This window comes from Amia ocellicauda, chromosome 12 (genome assembly GCF_036373705.1).
Source record: "Amia ocellicauda isolate fAmiCal2 chromosome 12, fAmiCal2.hap1, whole genome shotgun sequence".
In the NCBI taxonomy this organism is placed as follows: Eukaryota; Metazoa; Chordata; class Actinopteri; order Amiiformes; family Amiidae; genus Amia; species Amia ocellicauda.
The window spans coordinates 17,832,974-17,856,651 of record NC_089861.1 but is presented as its reverse complement, the minus strand read 5'-3'; the positions used below and the strand labels follow the sequence as shown (position 1 = coordinate 17,856,651).

General features: G+C 45.4%; 2 protein-coding genes and 1 long non-coding RNA gene across 7 annotated transcripts; 2 read left to right on the top strand and 1 right to left on the bottom strand.

The window, feature by feature from the left end:
* Nucleotides 1-703: 703 nt before the first annotated feature.
* On the bottom strand, nt 704-13,912 carry LOC136764465 (SLAM family member 8-like). Of its 5 annotated transcripts, none has more exons than XM_066718563.1 (12): nt 13,024-13,911; nt 9,525-9,833; nt 9,039-9,311; nt 8,754-8,858; nt 8,201-8,227; nt 7,937-7,963; nt 7,529-7,783; nt 6,685-6,945; nt 6,053-6,106; nt 2,437-2,490; nt 2,328-2,348; nt 704-2,035 (listed from the first exon to the last, which is right to left on the bottom strand). In XM_066718563.1, the coding sequence occupies exons 1-11, from the start codon at nt 13,061-13,063 to the stop codon at nt 2,332-2,334; spliced, it is 1,422 nt and encodes a 473-aa protein (XP_066574660.1). In that variant the 5' UTR covers nt 13,064-13,911; the 3' UTR covers nt 704-2,035; nt 2,328-2,331. The 5 variants fall into 5 exon arrangements, with proteins under 5 accessions (XP_066574660.1, XP_066574661.1, XP_066574662.1 ...); XM_066718564.1 differs by having other exon boundaries at nt 704-1,942; XM_066718565.1 differs by having other exon boundaries at nt 704-927.
* On the top strand, nt 9,859-11,486 carry LOC136764466 (uncharacterized). The gene is made up of 3 exons (XR_010821200.1): nt 9,859-10,088; nt 10,158-11,054; nt 11,194-11,486. It is a non-coding gene; the product is annotated as an uncharacterized LOC136764466 (long non-coding RNA).
* Nucleotides 13,913-15,932: 2,020 nt separating the features above from the next.
* On the top strand, nt 15,933-22,500 carry LOC136764464 (SLAM family member 8). The gene is made up of 4 exons (XM_066718560.1): nt 15,933-16,017; nt 16,942-17,244; nt 17,722-17,991; nt 20,203-22,500. Exons 1-4 carry the CDS (start codon nt 15,972-15,974, stop codon nt 20,406-20,408), a joined length of 825 nt encoding a protein of 274 aa, XP_066574657.1. The 5' UTR covers nt 15,933-15,971; the 3' UTR covers nt 20,409-22,500.
* Nucleotides 22,501-23,678: the final 1,178 nt, after the last annotated feature.

The window sequence follows — 23,678 nt, the reverse complement described above, 5'->3', positions numbered from 1 at the left end:
ATGAATCCCCACACATTTTTGTGTATGTGGATGAGGCAGGATTCAACTTTTTGACAGCAATCCTATTCAGTTGGCTACATAGACAATGTTAGTAATTAAACAGTATTTTATATTGTCTAACAGTCACACTTTCAGAGTACATTGTCATCTGACGATATGTATTTGTTTAGGCAATGATAAAGGAATCTTTTGTTTTGGTGACAAAGATTTATTCATTGATGGATTTATTTACAGTTGAAACATGAGTATTTTTGATTGGAATCGCCTTTTGCAGGTGAAATAGTGTTATGCAGAATGTACCACATGATGTGTGGATTGTACTTAAGAGTTTTGAGAAAATTAAGTTTGTTTCAGAAATGTGTCAAATCGATTGAGAAAAACTGTAACGCCTAGAGCTGTGTACGGGTGAAAATGTCCACTTTATAGCCATGAGCTTGATAAGTCAAATCGTATGAAACATTAAAGAAGAGAGAGCGACTGCTTTGATAATCATTAACACAAAGCTGGCCTAGTTAGCCTCAATTATGTCTTGTAATTTGCAGTTATAGATTAAGAAGCCATGCATTCTGGGTATCATCCCCAATTCCTTATATTTATTTTTTCTCTCTCACACACCCTTACCCACAAACTCAATCAAAATCCCAGACACAGCTATAGGTTTAGCTGGACCATAAGTAAAGACATGACATGCATATAAAATATATATGATTTAGAGTGTTTTTATTAATATAGTATGAATTAATATAATCAATATAATTACATGTACACATAAAATAAAGATGACTAGCAGAGATCCTTGAATGCCAGCTAAAAACACCAGAAAGTTGCAGGGGATTAGTGCAGTGTCTGTGAATGTCTGTTTCATTGCTGATGTTTCAATGCACTTTGTTTTGCACTTATGTTGTAAGTAGCCCTGGATAAGGGTGTCTGCCAAGAAAAAAAAATAATAATAATAATAATAATGATGATGGGGTCACAGGCACCCATCACAGTAACACTGCAGCCAGGTCACAGTGCTGTATCATGGGGACACTGGCATTAGAGTACAGTGGTCATAAATAATGTAACACATACAGACGGGTGACAAATTAATGGAAAAACATGAATAAATGAGTGAAGGAACATAAATGCAGATGGCTATAAACAGTTGTACTGCATGACACAATTAAGAAATTAATATTCTGTCATGTTCTGTGGCATGTATAAAAATGCTGAGCAGGCCCAGTTGAGCTTGATTTTGGATCAAAATGGCAGTCCATAAACTCCTCATTACAAAGACAAATGCACATTTGAGAGATCAGTGGTGCAAAAACCATAGGCACTGGTCTACAGACATGTGGAAAAAAAGTTATTTGGTCAGATGAGTCATCCTTCACCATATTCTCGACAAGTGGGCGAGTGCATGTGTGGGACACCAAGAGAACAGTACAGGCCTGACTGCTTGACCCCTACAGTGAGGGGGTCTGGAAGCTCTGTCATGCTGTGGGGGTCATTTTCCTGGCATGATTTGTGTCCACTTGTCCCCTTAGAGGGAAGGATCGCTGCAAATCATTATTCAGTTATCCTGAGTGATCACCTTTATCCTATGGTGAAACATTTCTATCCTGATGGGAGTGGTCTCTTCCAGGATGACAATGCCCCCATCCACAGGGCACAAGGGCTCACTGAATGGTTTTATTAGTATGAAAATGATGTAAATCATATGCTATGGCCTTCACAGTCACCAGATCACAACCCAATAGAACACCTATGGGAGATTTTGGACTGACGTGTTACACAGCGCTCTCCACCACCATCATTAAAAAAAAACAATGAAGGAATATCTTTGGAAGAATGGTGTTCCATCCCTCCAGTTGAGTTCCAGAGACTCTAGAATCTGTGCCAAGAGCACTGAGGCTGTGCTGTTTGTGGTGTGCTGGTGCAGTCCATCTGCAGTGCCGGACTAAGGGAGCGTGAGGATGTGCCATAGTTAAGGCCAATAATGAATCCCATTGGGTAGTTCAATTTGCAATGCCCATGCCTGTACTGGTGTGATCTGTGGAAGTGCACTAATGATCACTGTCCCACAGTTACAGGAGGATTGCAGAGCTGGAGCTAAACAGATGATCCTTCACAATGTCCAGAGTCGGGTGGGTGGACTGTGTGACTGATTGGCTGTGTGTGTCAGTCACTGTGTCAGTCAGTCGGTGTTTCAGTCAGTCAGTCAGTGTGTCAGTCAGTCAGTCAGTCAGTCAGTCAGTGTGTCAGCCAGTCAGTCTGTCAGTGAGTGTATCAGTCAGTGTGTGTGTCAGTCAATCAGTCAGTCAATGTGAGAGTCACTCACTCACCCACTCACTGCTGTTTTCCTCCTGTGGAATTAAAACATGTGTGAATGAGTGAATGCTGTAACTCAGTACAGTTGCAGAGGCCAGAGTAGATTGCGAAACCTGCTCTTACCCAGTGTGGACATCTCAAAGACATCTTGGGGGCCGTGTTGTGGGCTCTGACTCTCTGTAAACACACAGAAAAGCACTGTCAGGAGACCATCTCTCACAGAATGATACAGAAGAGAAGAGATTCAAATGAACATAAATGAAAGAAACAGTGTATGTTTATGTTTATGGTGTATGTTTATGGTGGCCTTAAACATACACTGTGTTTCTTTTTTTTATCGATTTGGTACTATTATCAATAGTATGTGGTAACAAAAGACACAAAACGCAGTTGAGTAAATCATGTCAAACTAAATTAAAACATTTGGTCACATCTACTACAAATTTCTCCCAGGAATGTGAACCTCTTCTGCATGTGTGCAAAATGTCTTTGCACAATTGTTTATTCAGCAAGTAGTTCTCATTCATGCATAAAAGAGCTCACATTTGAGCAAGGATGGACCAAGTAAGAGGCTGAGGGCAAGGGCGAGGGCAAGGGCAAGGACAGGTATACACACAAGAGCAAGGACAAAGGAGAGGTAGAGCTGGCCATAAAGGAAGAGGGGATCAGATGTGTGGTGGTGGAGTAGCTCAAAGGGGAATACAAAGTGCTAATGTTTCAGATTACATTTGTGCCACAACTATTGACCATTTTGTCAATTATGGCTTTTCCATTAGAGAGGCTGGGCAACGCAACTCCCCATACATTACTGCAGTTTATGTGAGTGAAACTGTTTTCAACCTTTCAAATGTAAGGAGTCGAGGGAGGAACCCCACTGGTAAGAGGGCCACTGTGAATGTACAAAGGGGTGCACACATCACCATGTGTGCCGCTCTCTCCAGTGGTGGGCTTCTTTACCACATCACTACAACTGGCCCATACAATACAGAACATCTCCTCACAGTTCTTGATGCACCAGAGAGTGGTTCCACCACACGAGAGATGGCTGGTGAGACCTGACATCTCCTGCTTCTTCATCATATGGGACAATGTTGCTTTCCACCTCTCTCATTTGGGTACTGAATGATTAGCAGCCCACCCAGGAATGGTGATGCAACGTCTCCCACCATACTCTCCTTTTCTCAATCCAGTCGAGGAATTCTTCTCTGCTTTGTGGTGGAAAATTCATGATTTCTGTCCACATGACCAGATGTCCCTCCTTGATGCCATGAATGCTGGCTGCCTGGCAATCACAGCTGAGGATTGTCAAGGGTGGATGCACCACTGCTGGAGAATTTTTCCTTGTTGCATTGCAAGAATAAACATCCAATGCGATGTCGACGAGAAAATGTGGCCTGACCGTCTAGAACGAATGGACTGAAAGTGCAGTGTACAGTAATATACACTCACCTAAAGGATTATTAGGAACACCTGTTCAATTTCTCATTAATTCAATTATCTAATCAACCAATCACATGGCAGTTGCTTCAATGCATTTAGGGGTGTGGTCCTGGTCAAGACAATCTCCTGAACTCCAAACTGAATGTCTGAATGGGAAAGAAAGGTGATTTAAGCAATTTTGAGCGTGGCATGGTTGTTGGTGCCAGACGGTCCGGTCTGAGTATTTCACAATCTGCTCAGTTACTGGGATTTTCACGAACAACCATTTCTAGGGTTTACAAAGAATGGTGTGAAAAGGGAAAAACATCCAGTATGCGGCAGTCCTGTGGGCGAAAATGCCTTGTTGATGCTAGAGGTCAGAGGAGAATGGGCCGACTGATTCAAGCTGATAGAAGAGCAACTTTGACTGAAATAACCACTCGTTACAACCGAGGTATGCAGCAAAGCATTTGTGAAGCCACAACACGTACAACCTTGAGGCGGATGGGCTACAACAGCAGAAGACCCCACCGGGTACCACTCATCTCCACTACAAATAGGAAAAAGAGGCTACAATTTGCACAAGCTCACCAAAATTGGACAGTTGAAGACTGGAAAAATGTTGCCTGGTCTGATGAGTCTCGATTTCTGTTGAGACATTCAGATGGTAGAGTCAGAATTTGGCGTAAACAGAATGAGAACATGGATCCATCATGCCTTGTTACCACTGTGCAGGCTGGTGGTGGTGGTGTAATGGTGTGGGGGATGTTTTCTTGGCACACTTTAGGCCCCTTAGTGCCAATTGGGCATCGTTTAAATGCCACGGCCTACCTGAGCATTGTTTCTGACCATGTCCATCCCTTTATGACCACCATGTACCCATCCTCTGATGGCTACTTCCAGCAGGATAATGCACCATGTCACAAAGGTCGAATCATTTCAAATTGGTTTCTTGAACATGACAATGAGTTCACTGTACTAAACTGGCCCCCACAGTCACCAGATCTCAACCCAATAGAGCATCTTTGGGATGTGGTGGAACGGGAGCTTCGTGCCCTGGATGTGCATCCCACAAATCTCCATCAACTGCAAGATGCTATCCTATCAATATGGGCCAACATTTCTAAAGAATGCTTTCAGCACCTTGTTGAATCAATGCCACGTAGAATTAAGGCAGTTCTGAAGGCGAAAGGGGGTCAAACACAGTATTAGTATGGTGTTCCTAATAATCCTTTAGGTGAGTGTATTTGTCTTGCCTTTTTGACCTTGCTTTGTTTTCACAGAGTGTTATGTGCGTGTGCTCTGTGTCTGTTCTCCTCCTATCCCTATTGTACGCAGGTGTCCTTTGGTGATACTTTGTTTTTCATCATCAGCTTTATATTTTATTCTCTGTACAGCATCATTCAATTTGTAAAAAAAAAAACGAAAAAACAAACAAACTGAATACTGTAAAGTAAAACATTTTGTTGCAGTTCTTGCTCTTTAGTGAAATTATTTCTGCTTTGGTCTTCTTTGATTAAAAATCCTTTTAGGAAACAAGAATACAACCCATGGTGTATTATAATTATAGTATCAAAAAGTGGTACACACTCAAAAAAAGGTAGCCATGGTAGGGTATACTGATAGTCCATTGTGTAAGGACTAATAGAAAGAACTGTCTGTGAGATGACAAATTGTGCTGTTTTGGTAGACTTATTTGAATTTGTGACATCTGTTCAATGTTTTGGGTGTCTTAGTGCATTTTGAATATGAAATGCATCATTTTGGAAAACGATTCAGTTTTGGTGGCTGTGTTAACTGTTTTGCAAAAGTGACTTCTGTTTGGAGAAAAGTGCTCAAGAAATCGAGAAAAAAATGTAACTGGTTGTTACAATGACAAAGCGGAGAGGATTACGTTGTGTTTGGATGACTTAACTAACATACTCATTGTATTTCACAAAAAACGTGGTTGAATCAATGATCTTGTGGTGAAAGATGTGTACAAACTAAATTAAAGCACAATCAGTTGTTTTAAACCTAAGACTTGTTGTTTTACAAGTGATCAGTTTGGAGTTTTGTACTAAAAGTTCTGAAAAATCAACATACTATTGATAATAGTACCAAAGCGATTAAAAAAAATGTAATTTGACCTGAAGGGCGCATTGACAGAGGCGTCCTGCTTCTGCCTCTTGCAAGGGAAGTCATACTGGTTTGTGCTCTGGTTGCAGTGGCCGTGGTGTACTGAGATCACAGAGAAGGGTACAGGGGTGAGTGTTTCCCTGGGCAACTCTGTACCTGCGTCTGGATACACATCACTTCTCTGTGACAGCGAGGCTCTTACCTAGCAGTGGTGCCCATTCCCCATCATCTCTGGTGAGAGCTTGGGGTGGCACCCCTGTAAATAGAACAGAAACAGGCCGGTCAGACTGCAGTCACTTGGGCTCTCTGGCATGAGAGTGTAAACAATGCAGCCTGTCACTCCGACCCTTCCCAGACTGACACAGAGATGAAATAGAACAAGGGCTGTACTTTAAGAAAGCACTTGGTCACCAATATAAAAAAACAAATAGGTTAAAAGACTGAGTATCATAGACTGGGGGAGGGGCAATTCAAACAATGAACAAAGAGAGGAGGGCTTTCGCCAAACAATTAAATTAAGAACTACTGTTAAAATCAGTATTATCCATGGAGATAAGGACATATAGTAATCAAGAAGCTATTGAAGTTAAACCTAATTGAGCATCTCTCTAGGAGCCTTGTATGCCTTTTTGATTGTAGGTAGTTTACGATCCTAATCAAAGTACTGAACAAAACTGGGGATCTGCCCAGACAGGTGAGCCAGGAGAATGAGAATTGTTGGTCTGTGTCAACCCCTTGAACACCGTGACACAAACACTTAGCTTACACACTGCCTGGCATGGCTGGGGGTGTGGCACCACCCCTCACCCTCACCCTCACCCATATCCTCTTCACCTTTGATGTCCAGGTGGAATCTGGTGACTGTCTTCTGCCCGTCCTGGTTCTTCACTTTGTAGAAGCCCCTGTCGACCGAGTTTAAGTTGCTGATGCAGAAGCAATTGTCCTTGGCCTCCAATCTTCCTGTGAAGCGTGGCACCCTGGCTGTGCAGATCCCCTTGGTCATCTCTGCAATGGCCACCCCATTCCAGGTGAGCACCCCGTTGTGCACCCTGGCCTGGAAAGTGACGGACTCCTTCTCCCCCATTTTCAGGTAGGCTGTGGATGAGAGAGAAGCGGGCTGGAATGGTTCGCTCTCAGAAAACTGACTATCAAAGAGACAGACACCTTCCCTCCTGTGCCAGTGTATGGAAGGGTCACAATCACACCATCCACCACAGTTTTAAACACTGCGAACAGAAACGCACACTGACATGGTCATGGCACAATTTTTATACCCAGCAGACAGTTTTTTCACAGTAATCAGTGAGGAAACTCATATTATAATGTATAACAGCAAAGCCAATGCCGCTGACACTGTGACCATGCTATGCTTGTAAATCTTGCGGCCTTTGCACACTGCCATAGCAAAGCTGAGCCAGAACCCTACAGGGTTTGCCCAGTGTGGCTCGGTTCCTCTCAGAGTGCCGTGGACACTGAACCTTGAGACATTGACCAGTCGGAAAAGAACGAAACCCACAAGGATTGGCCTGGGCTGGGCCTGGTTCTGGGCCTGGCTTGGTTCAGTGTTAAAAGGCCACTGGCGTTTGTTCAGTGCCCCCCCAGTTATAACTCTTACAACTATTTCTGCCCCCACCAGAAACAGCAACAGCTGCAGTGACCGTAAATGAGAGAGTCCTACCATGCACTTCCAGGTAGAATCCTCTGATTGTGTCCTGTCCATCAATCACCTGGTAGTCCCCAGTGTCAGCAGACTGCAGATTCGTGATGCAGAACTGATTGTTTGTGAACTCCACTCTGCCTGTAAAGTGCTCATGAGTGGCTCTGCACTGCCCACTGGTCACCTCTGCAATATCCTTTCCATTATATCTCAAGACCCCATTGAACACGGAGGCCTCGAAGGTGACGGAGTCTTTCACCGCCTTATTGAGATAAACTGCGGGTGAGAGAGAGAGTCTGTAACTGATTTGGGGTTTAAACAAAACAAAAGACCAATGCAATGAAAAACTCATCCCTCATGCAGAAGAGGGACTTTATGGTCTTTATGACACACATACACACCTACACATGCAATATAGGTTCTACTTACTTAGGTTCATAGCCTGCTCACGAATTTCTGGGGGGAGGAAACATACAAATATGCATAAAGTTAGGATCCATAAACAATCATAGTTACATTGTGTGAAAGTAAAAAATACAACACTTCATACATTACTACATCGCAAAATGAACACCAGATTCTGTATTTCCTCAACTTCGATTTGAAATTGAAATATTTGTGGTTGATTTAATTTCCTCTCCCTCTGCTGTGTCATCGCCCTGGTGTGGAAACAGAGGGATGGGCTGTACTTACTCTCTGCCTTCTGTTCTTTCCACTTGTCTGTAAATAAAAACACAAGGAAAATTATAAATTAGCCAGATGCTCTTATGAATGACAACAGAGCTCCCTTGGCAGTTCCGGTTTGTCCACTGGTCCTCATGGCCTGTCAGCATGGAGGCTGGCTCCATACCTAGCCCTGCCGCTGCGAGGGGTACCCTGTTAGTGGGAGAGTGAGCTTGACATGAAAAAATCTTGCTCATTTGTGGAGTTCAGTGAGTCATGTGTTCCACCACACCTGTGCTCCCACAATGGATGTTTCAACTAAAATAGAGAGCAGCTGAACCTTTTATGCCAACCTCCAATGAGCATGTAAACACATGGATCAAGTGTGGAGTGAGTGTGTTTTTGTCCAGTGGACACGGGCTGTGTGAATAGTGAGTATTCATCAGTGAGGCGTTGAACTGAGCACAACCTTAGGAAGAGACAGGCAGACAGAGATGACAGACAGAAAGATGGACAGGCAAAGAGAAAAACAAATACACGCAGACATAAAGCGAGACAGACAAACACATTTGGAGATACATGCCTGCTAGACATTTCCAAGTTACACCGCCAGCTACAATCCCAATCCCAACCAAAGTACCAATCACAATGGCCGCTATCGCTCCAGCACTGAGGGAGTCTGCTTTATCTGTGTGAGAGAGATACAAATGGAGAAAGAGAGATTAATGCACACATACACATTACAGACACACACACACAGCATGCACACACACACACACACACACACACACACACACGCACAACACAGACAACACACAGTACACACAGGCTGTCTGCACACCCTGACGCATTCTGCACAGTGACTCACCGAGGCACAGATCCTCAAGGTCAGCGCTGGCGATCCACAGGTTGACGGGGTTGGAGGCCACACAGCTGTAGGAGTCAGAGAGCCGTGTGATCTTCAGAGGGAGAGTCAGGATGGAGTTGAGGTCAGAGGAGGAGGTGCTGGACAGGGTGTCCCCCAGGCTGTGCCAGTACAGGGTCACCTCTGCATCATTCTCCACAGAGCACTTCAGGGTACAGAGTGTGTCAGGAGGGCTGCCTTTAGCAGAGAGGGTCACTACAGGCTTCGACACACGATCTGGAGAGAGAGAGAGAGACGGAGGTAGAGGGAGAAACTATTCCATTTAAAATCAGGGCATGGTACTGTAAATTATGTATTACAAAATATTGACAGTACAACACTGACTGTACTGATACTTCCCATAGAGCACTGACTGTACTGCACTGACACTGACTGCACCACACTGACACTGACAGTACTCTGCTCTGTGGTGAGAGCACAGACACTCACTGTACACTGTCAGCTGGAACACTGTTGTTGATATGTGTTGTCCTCTGTTGTCCACTGTGTACAGCCCAGAGTCCTCTGTGTTGAGCTGTGTGATGTGGAAGAGCCCAGTGCGGCTGTCCCAGGTCACTCTGCCTCTGAACCTGTCCACAAAGTCACTGCTGCTCTTCCCCTTGGAGATCAGTGCAATAGTGACAGTGCCTGCAAACATCAGGAAGCCATCCTGAAACACAGGGGCTGGGAGAGAGACTGACTTTCCCACAGTGCCCTTCAGCTGCTGCCTCCCAGACTGGGTGAGAGACATACACAGCCCTGAGAGAGAGAGAGAGAGAGAGAGAGAGAGAGAGAGAGAGAGAGAATTAATACAGTACTACAGACACACTGACTGACTGGACACTACAGTACATTAACACTGCACTGAGAGAGAGAGGGTTAATACAGTACAAACACACTAACTGACTGGACACTACAGTACATTAACACTGCACTGAGAGAGAGAGGGTTAATACAGTACAGACACACTGACTGGACACTACAGTACATTAACACTGCACTGAGAGAGAGAGGGTTAATACAGTACAGACACACTGACTGACTGGACACTACAGTACATTAACACTGCACTGAGAGAGAGAGGGTTAATACAGTACAGACACACTGACTGGACACTACAGTACATTAACACTGCACTGAGAGAGAGAGGGTTAATACAGTACAGACACACTGACTGACTGGACACTACAGTACATTAACACTGCACTGAGAGAGAGAGGGTTAATACAGTACAGACACACTGACTGACTGGACACTACAGTACATTAACACTGCACTGAGAGAGAGAGGGTTAATACAGTACAGACACACTGACTGACTGGACACTACAGTACATTAACACTGCACTGAGAGAGAGAGGGTTAATACAGTACAGACACACTGACTGGACACTACAGTACATTAACACTGCACTGAGAGAGAGAGGGTTAATACAGTACAGACACACTGACTGACTGGACACTACAGTACATTAACACTGCACTGAGAGAGAGAGGGTTAATACAGTACAGACACACTGACTGACTGGACACTACAGTACATTAACACTGCACTGAGAGAGAGAGGGTTAATACAGTACAGACACACTGACTGGACACTACAGTACATTAACACTGCACTGAGAGAGAGAGGGTTAATACAGTACAGACACACTGACTGACTGGACACTACAGTACATTAACACTGCACTGAGAGAGAGAGGGTTAATACAGTACAGACACACTGACTGACTGGACACTACAGTACATTAACACTGCACTGAGAGAGAGAGGGTTAATACAGTACAGACACACTGACTGACTGGACACTACAGTACATTAACACTGCACTGAGAGAGAGAGGGTTAATACAGTACAGACACACTGACTGACTGGACACTACAGTACATTAACACTGCACTGAGAGAGAGAGGGTTAATACAGCACAGACACACTGACTGACTGGACACTACAGTACATTAACACTGCACTGAGAGAGAGGGTTAATACAGTACAGACACACTGACTGACTGGACACTACAGTACATTAACACTGCACTGAGAGAGAGAGGGTTAATACAGTACAGACACACTGACTGACTGGACACTACAGTACATTAACACTGCACTGAGAGAGAGAGGGTTAATACAGTACAGACACACTGACTGGACACTACAGTACATTAACACTGCACTGAGAGAGAGAGGGTTAATACAGTACAGACACACTGACTGACTGGACACTACAGTACATTAACACTGCACTGAGAGAGAGTGGGTTAATACAGTACAGACACACTGACTGACTGGACACTACAGTACATTAACACTGCACTGAGAGAGATCAGATCAAAATCATAATCGAGTTATAGCAGTCTCAGCCCACTGCAAGTTTTGCACTTTGATTATTTCAATTAAACATACACATTTCATATTTGCACATTTTTATCTATGTTGTCCCCCTCCAGTCCCCGTGCAGTGTGATGTTTAATACAATAGTGTATTTAAAGCCCCTGTGCTGCCAGTTACGGGGTGGCCGCTCCCAGGATAGTGCAGGAAAGAGGACGGGCAGGGTTGCCAGATTGGGGGAAAATCCCCAATTTGTGGGGGAAAATCAAAGCCATGGGGGAACAAATAGGGGGAAAGGTTTCATGGGGGATTGTATGGGGGAAAAATATTTTCAGATGGGGGGATTCAGATTGAAATGGGGGATTTCTGGAATATTTTATTAATATTTTTCATTCTTTCTAGTAGTATGTTTTGATGAGGGTTATGATTTCACTTCCTATGCAGACAGCGTTAAAGACAAAGTGGCCGTAGAGTCAGTGAAGGCGAAGTGCAAGGGGATGCTGCTGCAGATGGCACATCAACTGAAGGCTCAACTGCCACCTAACATCAACATGCTGGCAAAACTGGACATGCTGCACCCAAAAGAGGCATTATCTCAAATCAAGAGCCCCATCACAGCTATTGCGAAGGAATTCCAGTTGGTATGCCAAGACACAGGAGGAACTGAACAACGGTGGTCCAATTTAACCAACAAGGCCTGGAACAAAACAGCTGATTAGTGACGCTGCAGGGAACAAGCAGTATGGTAATGAGCTTGCCCTCACCATGATAACAAACTTTCAGCACTGTCACACTGATGAAAACAAAACTAAGAAACAGACTTCAGTCCAAAACTTTGGAAAGCCTGCTGAAAGGGACAGGACTGCAGGAGCGTTCAGCCAACTCCACAGATGCTGCAGAAGTTGAACAGCAACATGTACAATATCAGCAAGGACAGGACGGTCTGGATGCTCTATTTGTGGAAGCCTAAGTTTGTAAAGCCCTGTTAAGATTTACATCTATTTAATCATTTTTCATTGGCGACTGCATTTATTCACATTTTATCCGTGTAAGGTGTACCTAATAATAGTCTGAACAATTGTTTATTCACATTTAGTTATGGTGGAACATTTCTGTAAACAGTTGAAAATGGGGGATTTATTTTCCACCAGTAGGGGACTTTTGAGGGAAGTGTCTGGCAGCCCTGAGGCCAGGCCGGGCCGAGCAGAGGCGGAGGGGCTTTGGCTTGAGAAACCCACAGCTGATCCTCTGGCCTGCACTGCCCGCTGCTTCTTTGTGTTTGTGTTTTGTGTTATTGTAATCCATTTTTAAACGTTGTATCTGTTTAAACGTTGTAATGATTTTCAAACAAACAAATTCTGTTAAATTCGTGTTAAAGGACAAAATAAACCACACATCTTTACAAGTCGTCTGGCCGCTGTCTCCCACCCCGCTCCCCTCATTCGCACCCGCAGCCCCGCCGAGTGGAAACAGATTAGAAATAAAACCATAAGACAGTATAATGTAATGGAAAACAAATCACGGGTTTTCAAAACACACTTCTAGTGCAAGGCGAATATACTTTCACTTTCTGTCTCTCCATTACACTGAATAGCTGATCGATCGATGGCTGCCAAACTTACCAGAAAGAAACGCCACGGACACACACAGGAGACCCCGCATTACTGACCCCTCAGTGAACAGACCCTAATCCACAGACACACAGCCCCACTACACGGACAGACACACAGCCCCCACTATACGGACAGACGGACAGACACACAGCCCCCACTATACGGACAGACACACAGCCCCCACTACACGGACAGACGGACAGACACACAGCCCCCACTATACGGACAGACACACAGCCCCCACTACACGGACAGACGGACAGACGCGCAGCCCCACTACACGGACAGACACACAGCCCCCACTACACGGACAGACACACAGCCCCCACTACACGGACAGACGGACAGACACACAGCCCCACTACACGGACAGACACACAGCCCCCACTATACGGACAGACACACAGCCCCCACTATACGGACAGACACACAGCCCCCACTACACGGACAGACGGACAGACGCGCAGCCCCACTACACGGACAGACGGACAGACACACAGCCCCACTACACGGACAGACACACAGCCCCCACTATACGGACAGACACACAGCCCCCACTATACGGACAGACACACAGCCCCCACTATACGGACAGACACACAGCCCCCACTACACGGACAGACGGACAGACGCGCAGCCCCACTACACGGACAGACACACAGCCCCACTATACAGACAGACACACAGCCCCCACTACACGGACAGACACACAGCCCCCACTACACGGACAGACACACAGCCCCCACTACACGGACAGACGGACAGACACACAGCCCCCACTACACGGACAGACGGACAGACACACAGCCCCACTACACGGACAGCCGCGCAGCCCCGGTTCCTGCAGGACGTGGCGCCGGTCTCTCTGCGGCTGCACTTCCTCATTGCGCTGCGCGTCTCTGATCTCCGGGGTTTGCCGGCGGCGCGCCCTGTCCCGGAGATCTGTCTGTTTCCAATCTGCGCCCAATAGCGAAACGTTAACACACGTACGGCTTTCAATCAAACGACCACCGACCATAAACAATATTTCAATTTGAAATACAAGCAGGCGATCGGGTGTAAGACCTTCATGTTGAAACCGTAAAATATAAGTAAAATTTGCCGTTTTCTATATTTACATGTTGCATAGAATGAATATACTGGCATTAACAGCCGTATTTATTGCACTGTACCTTTTCAACATTACTGTTGAACAGTGACCAACAACAGTGTTAGTAGATTTGTTTAGCCTGTAATAGTCTCAGCTGTGTGTGTTGGTAGGACTACAGAAAAAAGTCTTTAACATTTCTCCAATCCGGCAAAATTATTCCATTACAACTGTATGTATTGCACCAAATAAAAACCATGAAAATGTAGTATATTTTCATGATCCCCCCCCCTCCCGTAACCACTACTTCCAGTTTTGTTCCCAGCTCTCGGGGGTCGTTTCTGTGTCAGTGCCAAGTTGGGATATTCCTCACCAGAGACTTTTACTTTAAATTTACAGCACCGTTACATACAGATGTTCACTGAGCGCGCCGCTGTACAGCACCGTTACATACAGATGTTCACTAAGCGCGCCGCTGTACAGCAACGTTACATACAGATGTTCACTGAGCGCGCTGCTGTACAGCACCGTTACATACAGATGTTCACTAAGCGCGCCGCTGTACAGCACCGTTACATACAGATGTTCACTGAGCGCGCTGCTGTACAGCACCGTTACATACAGATGTTCACTGAGCGCGCCGCTGTACAGCACCGTTACATACAGATGTTCACTGAGCGCGCCGCTGTACAGCAACGTTACATACAGATGTTCACTGAGCGCGCCGCTGTACAGCACCGTTACATACAGATGTTCACTAAGCGCGCCGCTGTACAGCACCGTTACATACAGATGTTGACTAAGCGCGCCGCTGTACAGCACCGTTACATACAGATGTTCACAGCGCGCCGCTGTACAGCACCGTTACATACAGATGTTCACAGCGCGCCGATGTACGTACAGCACCGTTACATACAGATGTTCACTAAGCGCGCCGCTGTACAGCACCGTTACATACAGATGTTCACTAAGCGCGCCGCTGTACAGCACCGTTACATACAGATGTTCACAGCGCGCCGCTGTACAGCACCGTTACATACAGATGTTCACTAAGCGCGCCGCTGTACAGCACCGTTACATACAGATGTTCACAGCGCACTGCTGTACAGCACCGTTACATACAGATGTTTACTAAGCGCGCTGCTGTACAGCACCGTTACATACAGATGTTCACTAAGCGCGCTGCTGTACAGCACCGTTACATACAGATGTTCACTAAGCGCGCTGCTGTACAGCACCGTTACATACAGATGTTCACTGAGCGCGCCGCTGTACAGCACCGTTACATACAGATGTTCACAGCGCGCCGCTGTACAGCACCGTTACATACAGATGTTCACTAAGCGCGCTGCTCTACAGCACCGTTACATACAGATGTTCACAGCGCGCTGCTGTACAGCACCGTTACATACAGATGTTCACAGCGCGCTGCTGTACAGCAGCGTTACATACAGATGTTCACAGCGCGCTGCTGTACAGCACCGTTACATACAGATGTTCACAGCGCGCCGCTGTACAGCACCGTTACATACAGATGTTCACTAAGCGCGCTGCTCTACAGCACCGTTACATACAGATGTTCACAGCGCGCTGCTGTACAGCACCGTTACATACAGATGTTCACAGCGCGCTGCTGTACAGCAGCGTTACATACAGATGTTCACTAAGCGCGCCGCTGTACAGCACCGTTACATACAGATGTTCACAGCGCGCCGCTGTACAGCACCGTTACATACAGATGTTCACCGCTGCAGGACAGACCCAGGTGCGGAGAGGAGGCGGGCTCAGAGAGGGGCGGGCCGCTATATAGACCGTGAACCCAGGCTGAGCAGTGACTGAGCCGGGCGGCCGGGTGATCACTCTCTGGACGATGGGACTCTCTCGGGTCTTCCTGCTCTGCCTCTCCGCACTCTCCGGTAAGACTCCTGCAGCAATAGCAGCAGTTTAGGGGACCAGTGTCCTGCGCAGTTCAGCACTCCTGCTTACGCACTTTCCAACTGCTGTGCCTACCCCTGCCCCGTTAGCACATACTTATTAAACATGTAGTATACCACTGTGTCTGCACTTGTTGGCTCGTTTGTACTGGGGTGTGTGCTGATCGTACTTTGTAATGTAATTTTCAACTGTACTTTTGTAATGCTTGGAAAATATTTATTGTGAAAATTGTATGTCGCACTGGGTAATACGGGGTACGTAAATAATAATAATCACAAGTAATAGTAGTAGTAGCATGTATTATTAGTAACAGTAGTACTAGTAATAGTAGCAGGAGAAGCAGAAATATAAATAACAGCAACAGCAGCAAAAAATATACTCAACCTTTTATACAGCAATGGTCTTACTAAAGAGTGCAGGCCAGGGAAAACTGCCTATGATTTGAAGCACCCAGAATGAAGTATGAGGTATTTTTTAATTGGTGGTAGAATTTCAATAAGACCGAAGGCAGTGGAAAGTAACTGCAGAAGAAGCAATACTCGTTCTGACAGCAACATCTTACTATTACAAGACGTGTGTTTGTCTGTTTTTGTCTTTTTTTGCACCTGCACTGCAATACAGTTAAGGAAATGCATGTTTCCTTTTGTTTAATTTGGCATGCAGGTGGCACACAAATAATACAACAGCAAATAAATCAATGTGCAAATCTTTTAGTCCAGGTAGAAAGAAGTCAATACAGGATTGCAATCTGTACCTGAAATAGCAGTGCTTTTTTAGGACCAGGCAGCTGAACACCACAGCTGCGATGCCCTGGGCCAGGGGAGCCAGGTAGTGTTCCCTCAGAGTGTTAATTTGTGTCCAGAACTAATTAATGCCCAACTGCTGTCTCTTCCTGTCATTTGCAGCGCTGTGTCCAGCTCCTGCACAGTCTGAGAGGCGGCTGCTGAGGGGCATAGTGGGAGAGGCGCTCAGTTTCAATTCCTCTGTGTCACAGAACGGGTTTCTGAACTACGGAGGCAGCAACATCGCCATGGTGCTCGGAGGGCAGATCACTGGCCCGAAGGGGAGATTCGATGGCCGGCTGCATTGGGACAATGAGACTGGACTCTTCCACATCACAGAGCTCAGCAACCAGGACTCTGGGGAATACATAGTGCAGGACACAGGAGGACAGAGGAGAGTCACAGTGTTCCAGCTGACCGTGTACAGTGAGTGTCTTTGTTTTACTCACTTGGTGCAGTCAGTGAATGCTGGTGTCCATGCCATTGTGTATGTTGTGTAAGGTGACTGTTTTTTGGCAGGAAGCTGCTTTTACAGAAATAATCTAAACACAAAGTGTCTGGGTCAATGAGGCCGAGAGGATCATATTTAGCAATAGAAAGTGCTGAAGCTCTCAGACCTCAGGTCAAGGTTATATGTATGTATGCATATATATAAATAACCTATATCTTGCTTTATGATATGTGGTTTTGCCACCTTCTTCTATGCAGGGTCAGTGTCTGTGCTGTACAGTCAGTGTCTGTGCTGTACAGTCAGTGTCAGTGCGGTGCAGTCAGTGTCAGTGCGGTGCAGTCAGTGTCAGTGCGGTACAGTCAGTGTCAGTGCTGTACAGTCAGTGTCAGTGTGTGTTGTGCACTGAGCAGGGATGCAGGTCTCATTGCTGTTGTCTCTCTCTCTCTCTACAGACAGTGTGTCCAAACCTGAAGTGACAAATAAGACCCAGGTCAGTGTGCAGTGTCCTCTCCTGTGCTCTGTGTCCAATGGGAGAGAGGTGACCCTGTCCTGGTACAGAGAGGGGGAGGAGAAGCCCCTGAAACACACCAGCTCCCCTGATCTCAACACCCCCCTGACTCTCCCTCTGGAGACAGAAGGACTCTCTCACTCCTACAGCTGTGTGGCCACCAACCCCGTCAGCACCCAGAACACCACAGTCCATCCTGCGGACTACTGCACTGGTGAGACACTGTGGGTTTGCGTACGCTCATCAGCAGACTGACCGGTTCCCAGAACTATTCCAGTTCGTTTCCAGTGCGGGAGTTCACTGTCACAGTGAATTGTGTCTCCTCTGACAGGTTTGCCATTTCTGACATGAACCAGGTTAAAGTCACACCTGCACATGGGCACATGGGCCCACAACTGCCCTGGCATGACCTACAGTGGAAAGAGAGCTTTGGATCACAATTGTTTGTTTTGCATTAGAAAAAAAAAGCGACCCACAGAAGGGAAGCTGCCAGGCCGAGGGAAGTGAGACAAGTGACCTATGAGCTATGCCCGAACGTGGGCATGGCTTAAATGAGTACACTGGGCACTCCTTGCACACCCTTAACAGCCCTGCCTGTGTCACACACTGCAGGTGGTGCCACTTGCTGGGCTTTAATAGGAAGGTGTGATTAAGAGAAAATCAAAGATCTTACCTGGCATGTAACAAGCTATTAAATCTATATTCTTTTTTAAGAGATTTACCTTAATTGTAATAAGGAGAAGTTGGAAATAACACTCATTTATACACTTTTCAATTAAATGTCAGGAGCTGTGTTCTTCCTCTTTCTCTTCCTGTTATCGATACCGATGGTGTTTTACAGCAATGCGCAATTGTGCTCATTCTGCGCTACAAGAACCAGGTCAGGCTATACATGAATTGATCACTTCAGTCAGTCTGTATAAACCTTCTCTTTTTCACTGCAGCAGTGTTAACACTGTAGTCACACTGTGTCAGTGTGTCTACACTATAACCCCAGTGTGTGTCTTAGTGCAGTCAGTCAGTGTGTCTACACTATAACCCCAGTGTGTGTCTCAGTGCAGTGTCAGTGTGTCTACACTATAACCCCAGTGTGTGTCTCAGTGCTGTGTCAGTGTGTCTACACTATAACCCCAGTGTGTCTCAGTGCAGTGTCAGTGTGCTGTAGTGTGCAGTCAGTGTGTCTACACTATAACCCCAGTGTGTGTCTCAGTGCAGTGTCAGTGTGTCTACACTATAACCCCAGTGTGTCTCAGTGCTGTGTCAGTGTGCTGTAGTGTGCAGTCAGTGTGTCTACACTATAACCCCAGTGTGTCTCAGTGCAGTGTCAGTGTGTCTACACTATAACCCCAGTGTGTCTCAGTGCAGTGTCAGTGTGTCTACACTATAACCCCAGTGTGTGTCTCAGTGCTGTGTCAGTGTGCTGTAGTGCGCAGTCAGTGTGTCTACACTATAACCCCAGTGTGTCTCAGTGCAGTGTCAGTGTGTCTACACTATAACCCCAGTGTGTGTCTCAGTGCAGTGTCAGTGTGTCTACACTATAACCCCAGTGTGTGTCTCAGTGCAGTGTCAGTGTGTCTACACTATAACCCCAGTGTGTGTCTCAGTGCAGTGTCAGTGTGTCTACACTATAACCCCAGTGTGTGTCTCAGTGCAGTGTCAGTGCGTCTACACTATAACCCCAGTGTGTCTCAGTGCAGTGTCAGTGTGTCTACACTATAACCCCAGTGTGTGTCTCAGTGCAGTGTCAGTGTGTCTACACTATAACCCCAGTGTGTCTCAGTGCAGTGTCAGTGTGTCTACACTATAACCCCAGTGTGTCTCAGTGCTGTGTCAGTGTGTATACACTATAACCCCAGTGTGTCTCAGTGCAGTGTCAGTGTGTCTACACTATAACCACAGTGTGTGTCTCAGTGCAGTGTCAGTGTGTCTACACTATAACCCCAGTGTGTGTCTCAGTGCAGTGTCAGTGTGTCTACACTATAACCCCAGTGTGTCTCAGTGCAGTGTCAGTGTGTCTACACTATAACCCCAGTGTGTCTCAGTGCTGTGTCAGTGTGCTGTAGTGTGCAGTCAGTGTGTCTACACTATAACCCCAGTGTGTCTCAGTGCTGTGTCAGTGTGTCTACACTATAACCCCAGTGTGTCTCAGTGCAGTGTCAGTGTGTCTACACTATAACCCCAGTGTGTCTCAGTGCTGTGTCAGTGTGTCTACACTATAACCCCAGTGTGTGTCTCAGTGCTGTGTCAGTGTGCTGTAGTGTGCAGTCAGTGTGTCTACACTATAACCCCAGTGTGTCTCAGTGCTGTGTCAGTGTGTCTACACTATAACCCCAGTGTGTGTCTCAGTGCAGTGTCAGTGTGCTGTAGTGTGCAGTCAGTCAGAGTTGTGCATTACTCGCTCTCACTCTGTCTGTCTCTGTCACAGTGGACCCCGGCAGTCGAAGGGACAGCTGCAGTCATCACAGTGTGTTGCTGTTGGCGCTGCCAGCTCTGAAGATTGGAGCCATCGCTGTGTTCTCAGTGCTGAGTGTGATCACTCTGCTCACTATGGTTCGCATCTCAGCCAACCTGCAGAGACTGAGAGAGCAGCTGAGGGACAGCAGGTATAGGAGGAACTCTGAACCCCTATAACCTGATTCACTTCATTAATTGAACTGCCAGGGCACCCCCCAGGGATGACCCACCACACAGCACAGCACTCTCACAGACTGACTGAATTTAACCAGAGCCATTTCTCGTCTTTAGGAAGCCCTAAGCAGGATTTGATTTGGGGGGCATCCCCTCACTGTAACCTACTTTGCATAATGTCAAACTAACATAGGCTTAAGTCTACCATCTTATAAATGTTTGAATAAGCACACATATGTACGAACAAGCACAAAATGTACAAATCTACATGTAAAGAGGGACCTGTTAGCAGCAACATCATCTTTTCGTAACAAAAGTCTGGAACACAATTGGATTAGAAATGTTTTTCACCTTTGATGCAGTATACACAATTGCTTGCATACTAGGTCTATCTGTAGTTCTCACATTACAGTAATAATCTACCTGTTCGTTAGCCTAAATGTGTTAGTTTGTGAAATAATCAAGTAGGCCTGCATTTTCTGATCACATTTTTTACGTCACGTTTAGTGGTTTACACATTTTTGCTCCAGGCAAGTCATAGTCAGCAGCACCCCATCAGGTGTAGTCTGAAGTCTGTCAGTCAACAAAGGTCCCGACTGATATTTATTACACACTAGCTAATTAGCTAACTTGATCATTGATGTTGCAGAACTAGGTAGCAGTGTTATAGCATGGATTTATAAAACTTGCTATAGATGCAAATGCACAGCCACCATGTTATAATTAAACACTATTTGGTGACAGGTAAGGTGAACTTAGATTGTCTGTCTGGTTTAGTCACACATTTAAAGTCATCATCATTAAAACAGTTTAGCCAGTATGCAAGCAAGCTACTGTACAGCAACAAAAACAAAGCCTAACCAAATAATATTACAATACCTTTCTCTTGTGCTTATTTTTCTTCTTCAGTTTCTTTTATTTGTATGCTTTTTTTCACTAGGTTGGTATGTTCTTGGTCTTTTTTCCAACATTATAATTGGGTCCTGTCTCAATCCTATAATATATTTTTGTATTTTTTTTTTTGCCACACCCAACCCATTAGGACACATACAGATGCAGATTGATGGCAGGTTTCCATGTTTGATTCCATGATGCCCCCTGGGCACGACTCACTCATAAACAAAACCTGTACATTATGTGAAAACTGATCACTGTGATCCTTTATGAAAATCAATGATAGAATGACATTGAAAATAATTTGTATTCATTTATTATAATTTTTTGCTAGGTGTCCTAACTGTCCACTTATGTCCACTGTCAACGGCTCTGAATCTGACACACCACACAGCACAGCATCCTCACAGACTGACTGAGCACTGAATGCTGCTGAATTTGCAAGTGTGGAAAAGGGTTACGTTTTATAGCCATCAAAACAGTGCAAATGTTTTTCTTTTTTCTCATTATATGTTTTGAAAATATAAATGTTTTACATTGAACAAAGAGACCAAAGGAAGGCAGTTAAAGAGTGAATGTATTTATTGATAGGAAGCCCAGGGGGACCACAGTCTAGTCAATAACATCTAGTGCCGCACTGGGCCAGACGAGAGCACGCTGCGTCACACTGAAGAGCAGGAGCAGAGCGCCCCCCGCAGCCGAGAAATATCACTGTTTAATTTCTTGTTGTTTTGAAGGTTCCCCTCTTCCTGTAAAGTGACAAGCAATGAGTGAAGCGTGCAGCACCCCAGCACACGCAACACTGAGGCATCAGCTTCCCAGTAGGGTGATGCTAGGAGTCACATCATTTATTCACAATGAACAGTGTAGCACTGACATCCCAGCAGACAGGGAATTGTGTAACAGTGTAGAGACTCTGGAGAGCGAATGTGGGTGGGTGTGTGTCAGCATTTACAAAATCTGTGCAGAGACAAACAGTGGGATGAATTTGCACGTCTGGGAAAATGTCAAGTCTAGAATCTAAAACAAACATTGCTATTTTGATTTAACTGAATACATTTGTGCAGTGACACCCGGACCTTGGCAGCTCTGTTCCTCTGTGTCCCCCTGCAGGACCCGCTGCTATCGCTCAGCTTGACTATAGCCGTCTTAAACAGACAAATAACAACACTTGTGCTCCAGTTCTGTTTCAGTTTCAGAGCACTAGTTAAAAAACAAAAAACAATTTCAAACAATATAATAATGTTTCCATAGAACAGGGGTTCTGTTGTATGTGGTTATTCCATTAATCTTCTTATGAATGTGTATGGTGTATATAGGTTTATTTATAAAGTGTGTAACTTTTTTGGTTCATTAAATTGTTTGGTTGGGTTTTCTCTTAGTCCATTAAGAGAAGCTCTAGTATCTGTGTTACATCTGTCTGTGGACATATGCGCTGCTACACAGAGAGTGTATGTCCTCTCCATCTAATCTGCACTGTTCCAAAACAGAAAGAGACAGCGCTCGCTTCATTTACTGCTGTGCAGTTAATAAGTCTGGATGGACTGAAATATGCACTTAAAATGTCCATATTAGGACACTGTACCTTTTCTAGTCATTGCAGTTTAATTGTGAAATGACTTAGTTTTTCAATCACTGCAATGAGATGTCATTTCAGCTCACTTTCAGGTGTTGATTGGGTCACATAAAACATTAAGTGATCTGAAAGGCCTGCCTTAACCTCAGTGTTCAGGGAAAGTACCACAGGGTCCCTAGTCAATGAGAGAGTTTATACATCTCTCTCTCTCAGCTCAGAGTTACAGTACAATACAGTAGAATAGTGCTGTTACAATAGGGGGCTGTAGTAACAGTGCATGAAGAACCCAGTCTGGATGCATAGATGGTAAATGTATTTATTTAACATGCCAAGCGTGGAAGGGGCCCGACATGGAAGCACTCTACCTCAGCAGAGACTTATTGAATAGCAGAAGTGGACAGCCTTTTATACAATGCATGACATGTTGGTCTGTGGGCAGGGGCACAGACAGGTTTCCCAAATTGTTGTCTTGAGATCAGGTTTCTGAATGTTTGTGGTTGTCTTCCTGAGCAGTGGGGGTCATCATGGAAGCAGGTGTTTTGCTGTTGTGGCATACAAACTGCCCAATCTCACATTTATTTAACAATGCACAATGAGGTAATCAATCACTATAATGTAGCATCTTTAGCCTTGAGAGAATAACTGGAAACACCAAACAAACTGGTATCTGTGGGCTATTGATCTGTTTGAGTGTTCCTCTTATTATAATGAACAGAAGTCAAAGTGGAGAGGAGAATGTCCAGAGCATATCCTCTGGACAACTGCCTGTTGCTAGCTTTACAATTCTACTTTGCTCAGTCTGC

Bases quoted from the DNA above. Each gene is read 5' to 3' on its own strand.
- LOC136764464 (XM_066718560.1), top strand. From the start codon at position 15,972: ATGGGACTCTCTCGGGTCTTCCTGCTCTGCCTCTCCGCACTCTCCG. The intron at 16,018-16,941 runs GTAAGACTCCTG...TGTCATTTGCAG, and splicing joins CTGCCTCTCCGCACTCTCCG to CGCTGTGTCCAGCTCCTGCA. The intron at 17,992-20,202 runs GTGAGACACTGT...TCTCTGTCACAG, and splicing joins TCCTGCGGACTACTGCACTG to TGGACCCCGGCAGTCGAAGG.
- LOC136764465 (XM_066718561.1), bottom strand. From the start codon at position 13,063: ATGCGGGGTCTCCTGTGTGTGTCCGTGGCGTTTCTTTCTG. The intron at 9,834-13,023 runs GTAAGTTTGGCA...TCTCTCTCTCAG, and splicing joins GTCCGTGGCGTTTCTTTCTG to GGCTGTGTATGTCTCTCACC. The intron at 5,953-6,052 runs GTAAGAGCCTCG...CTGTGATCTCAG, and splicing joins GGAATGGGCACCACTGCTAG to TACACCACGGCCACTGCAAC.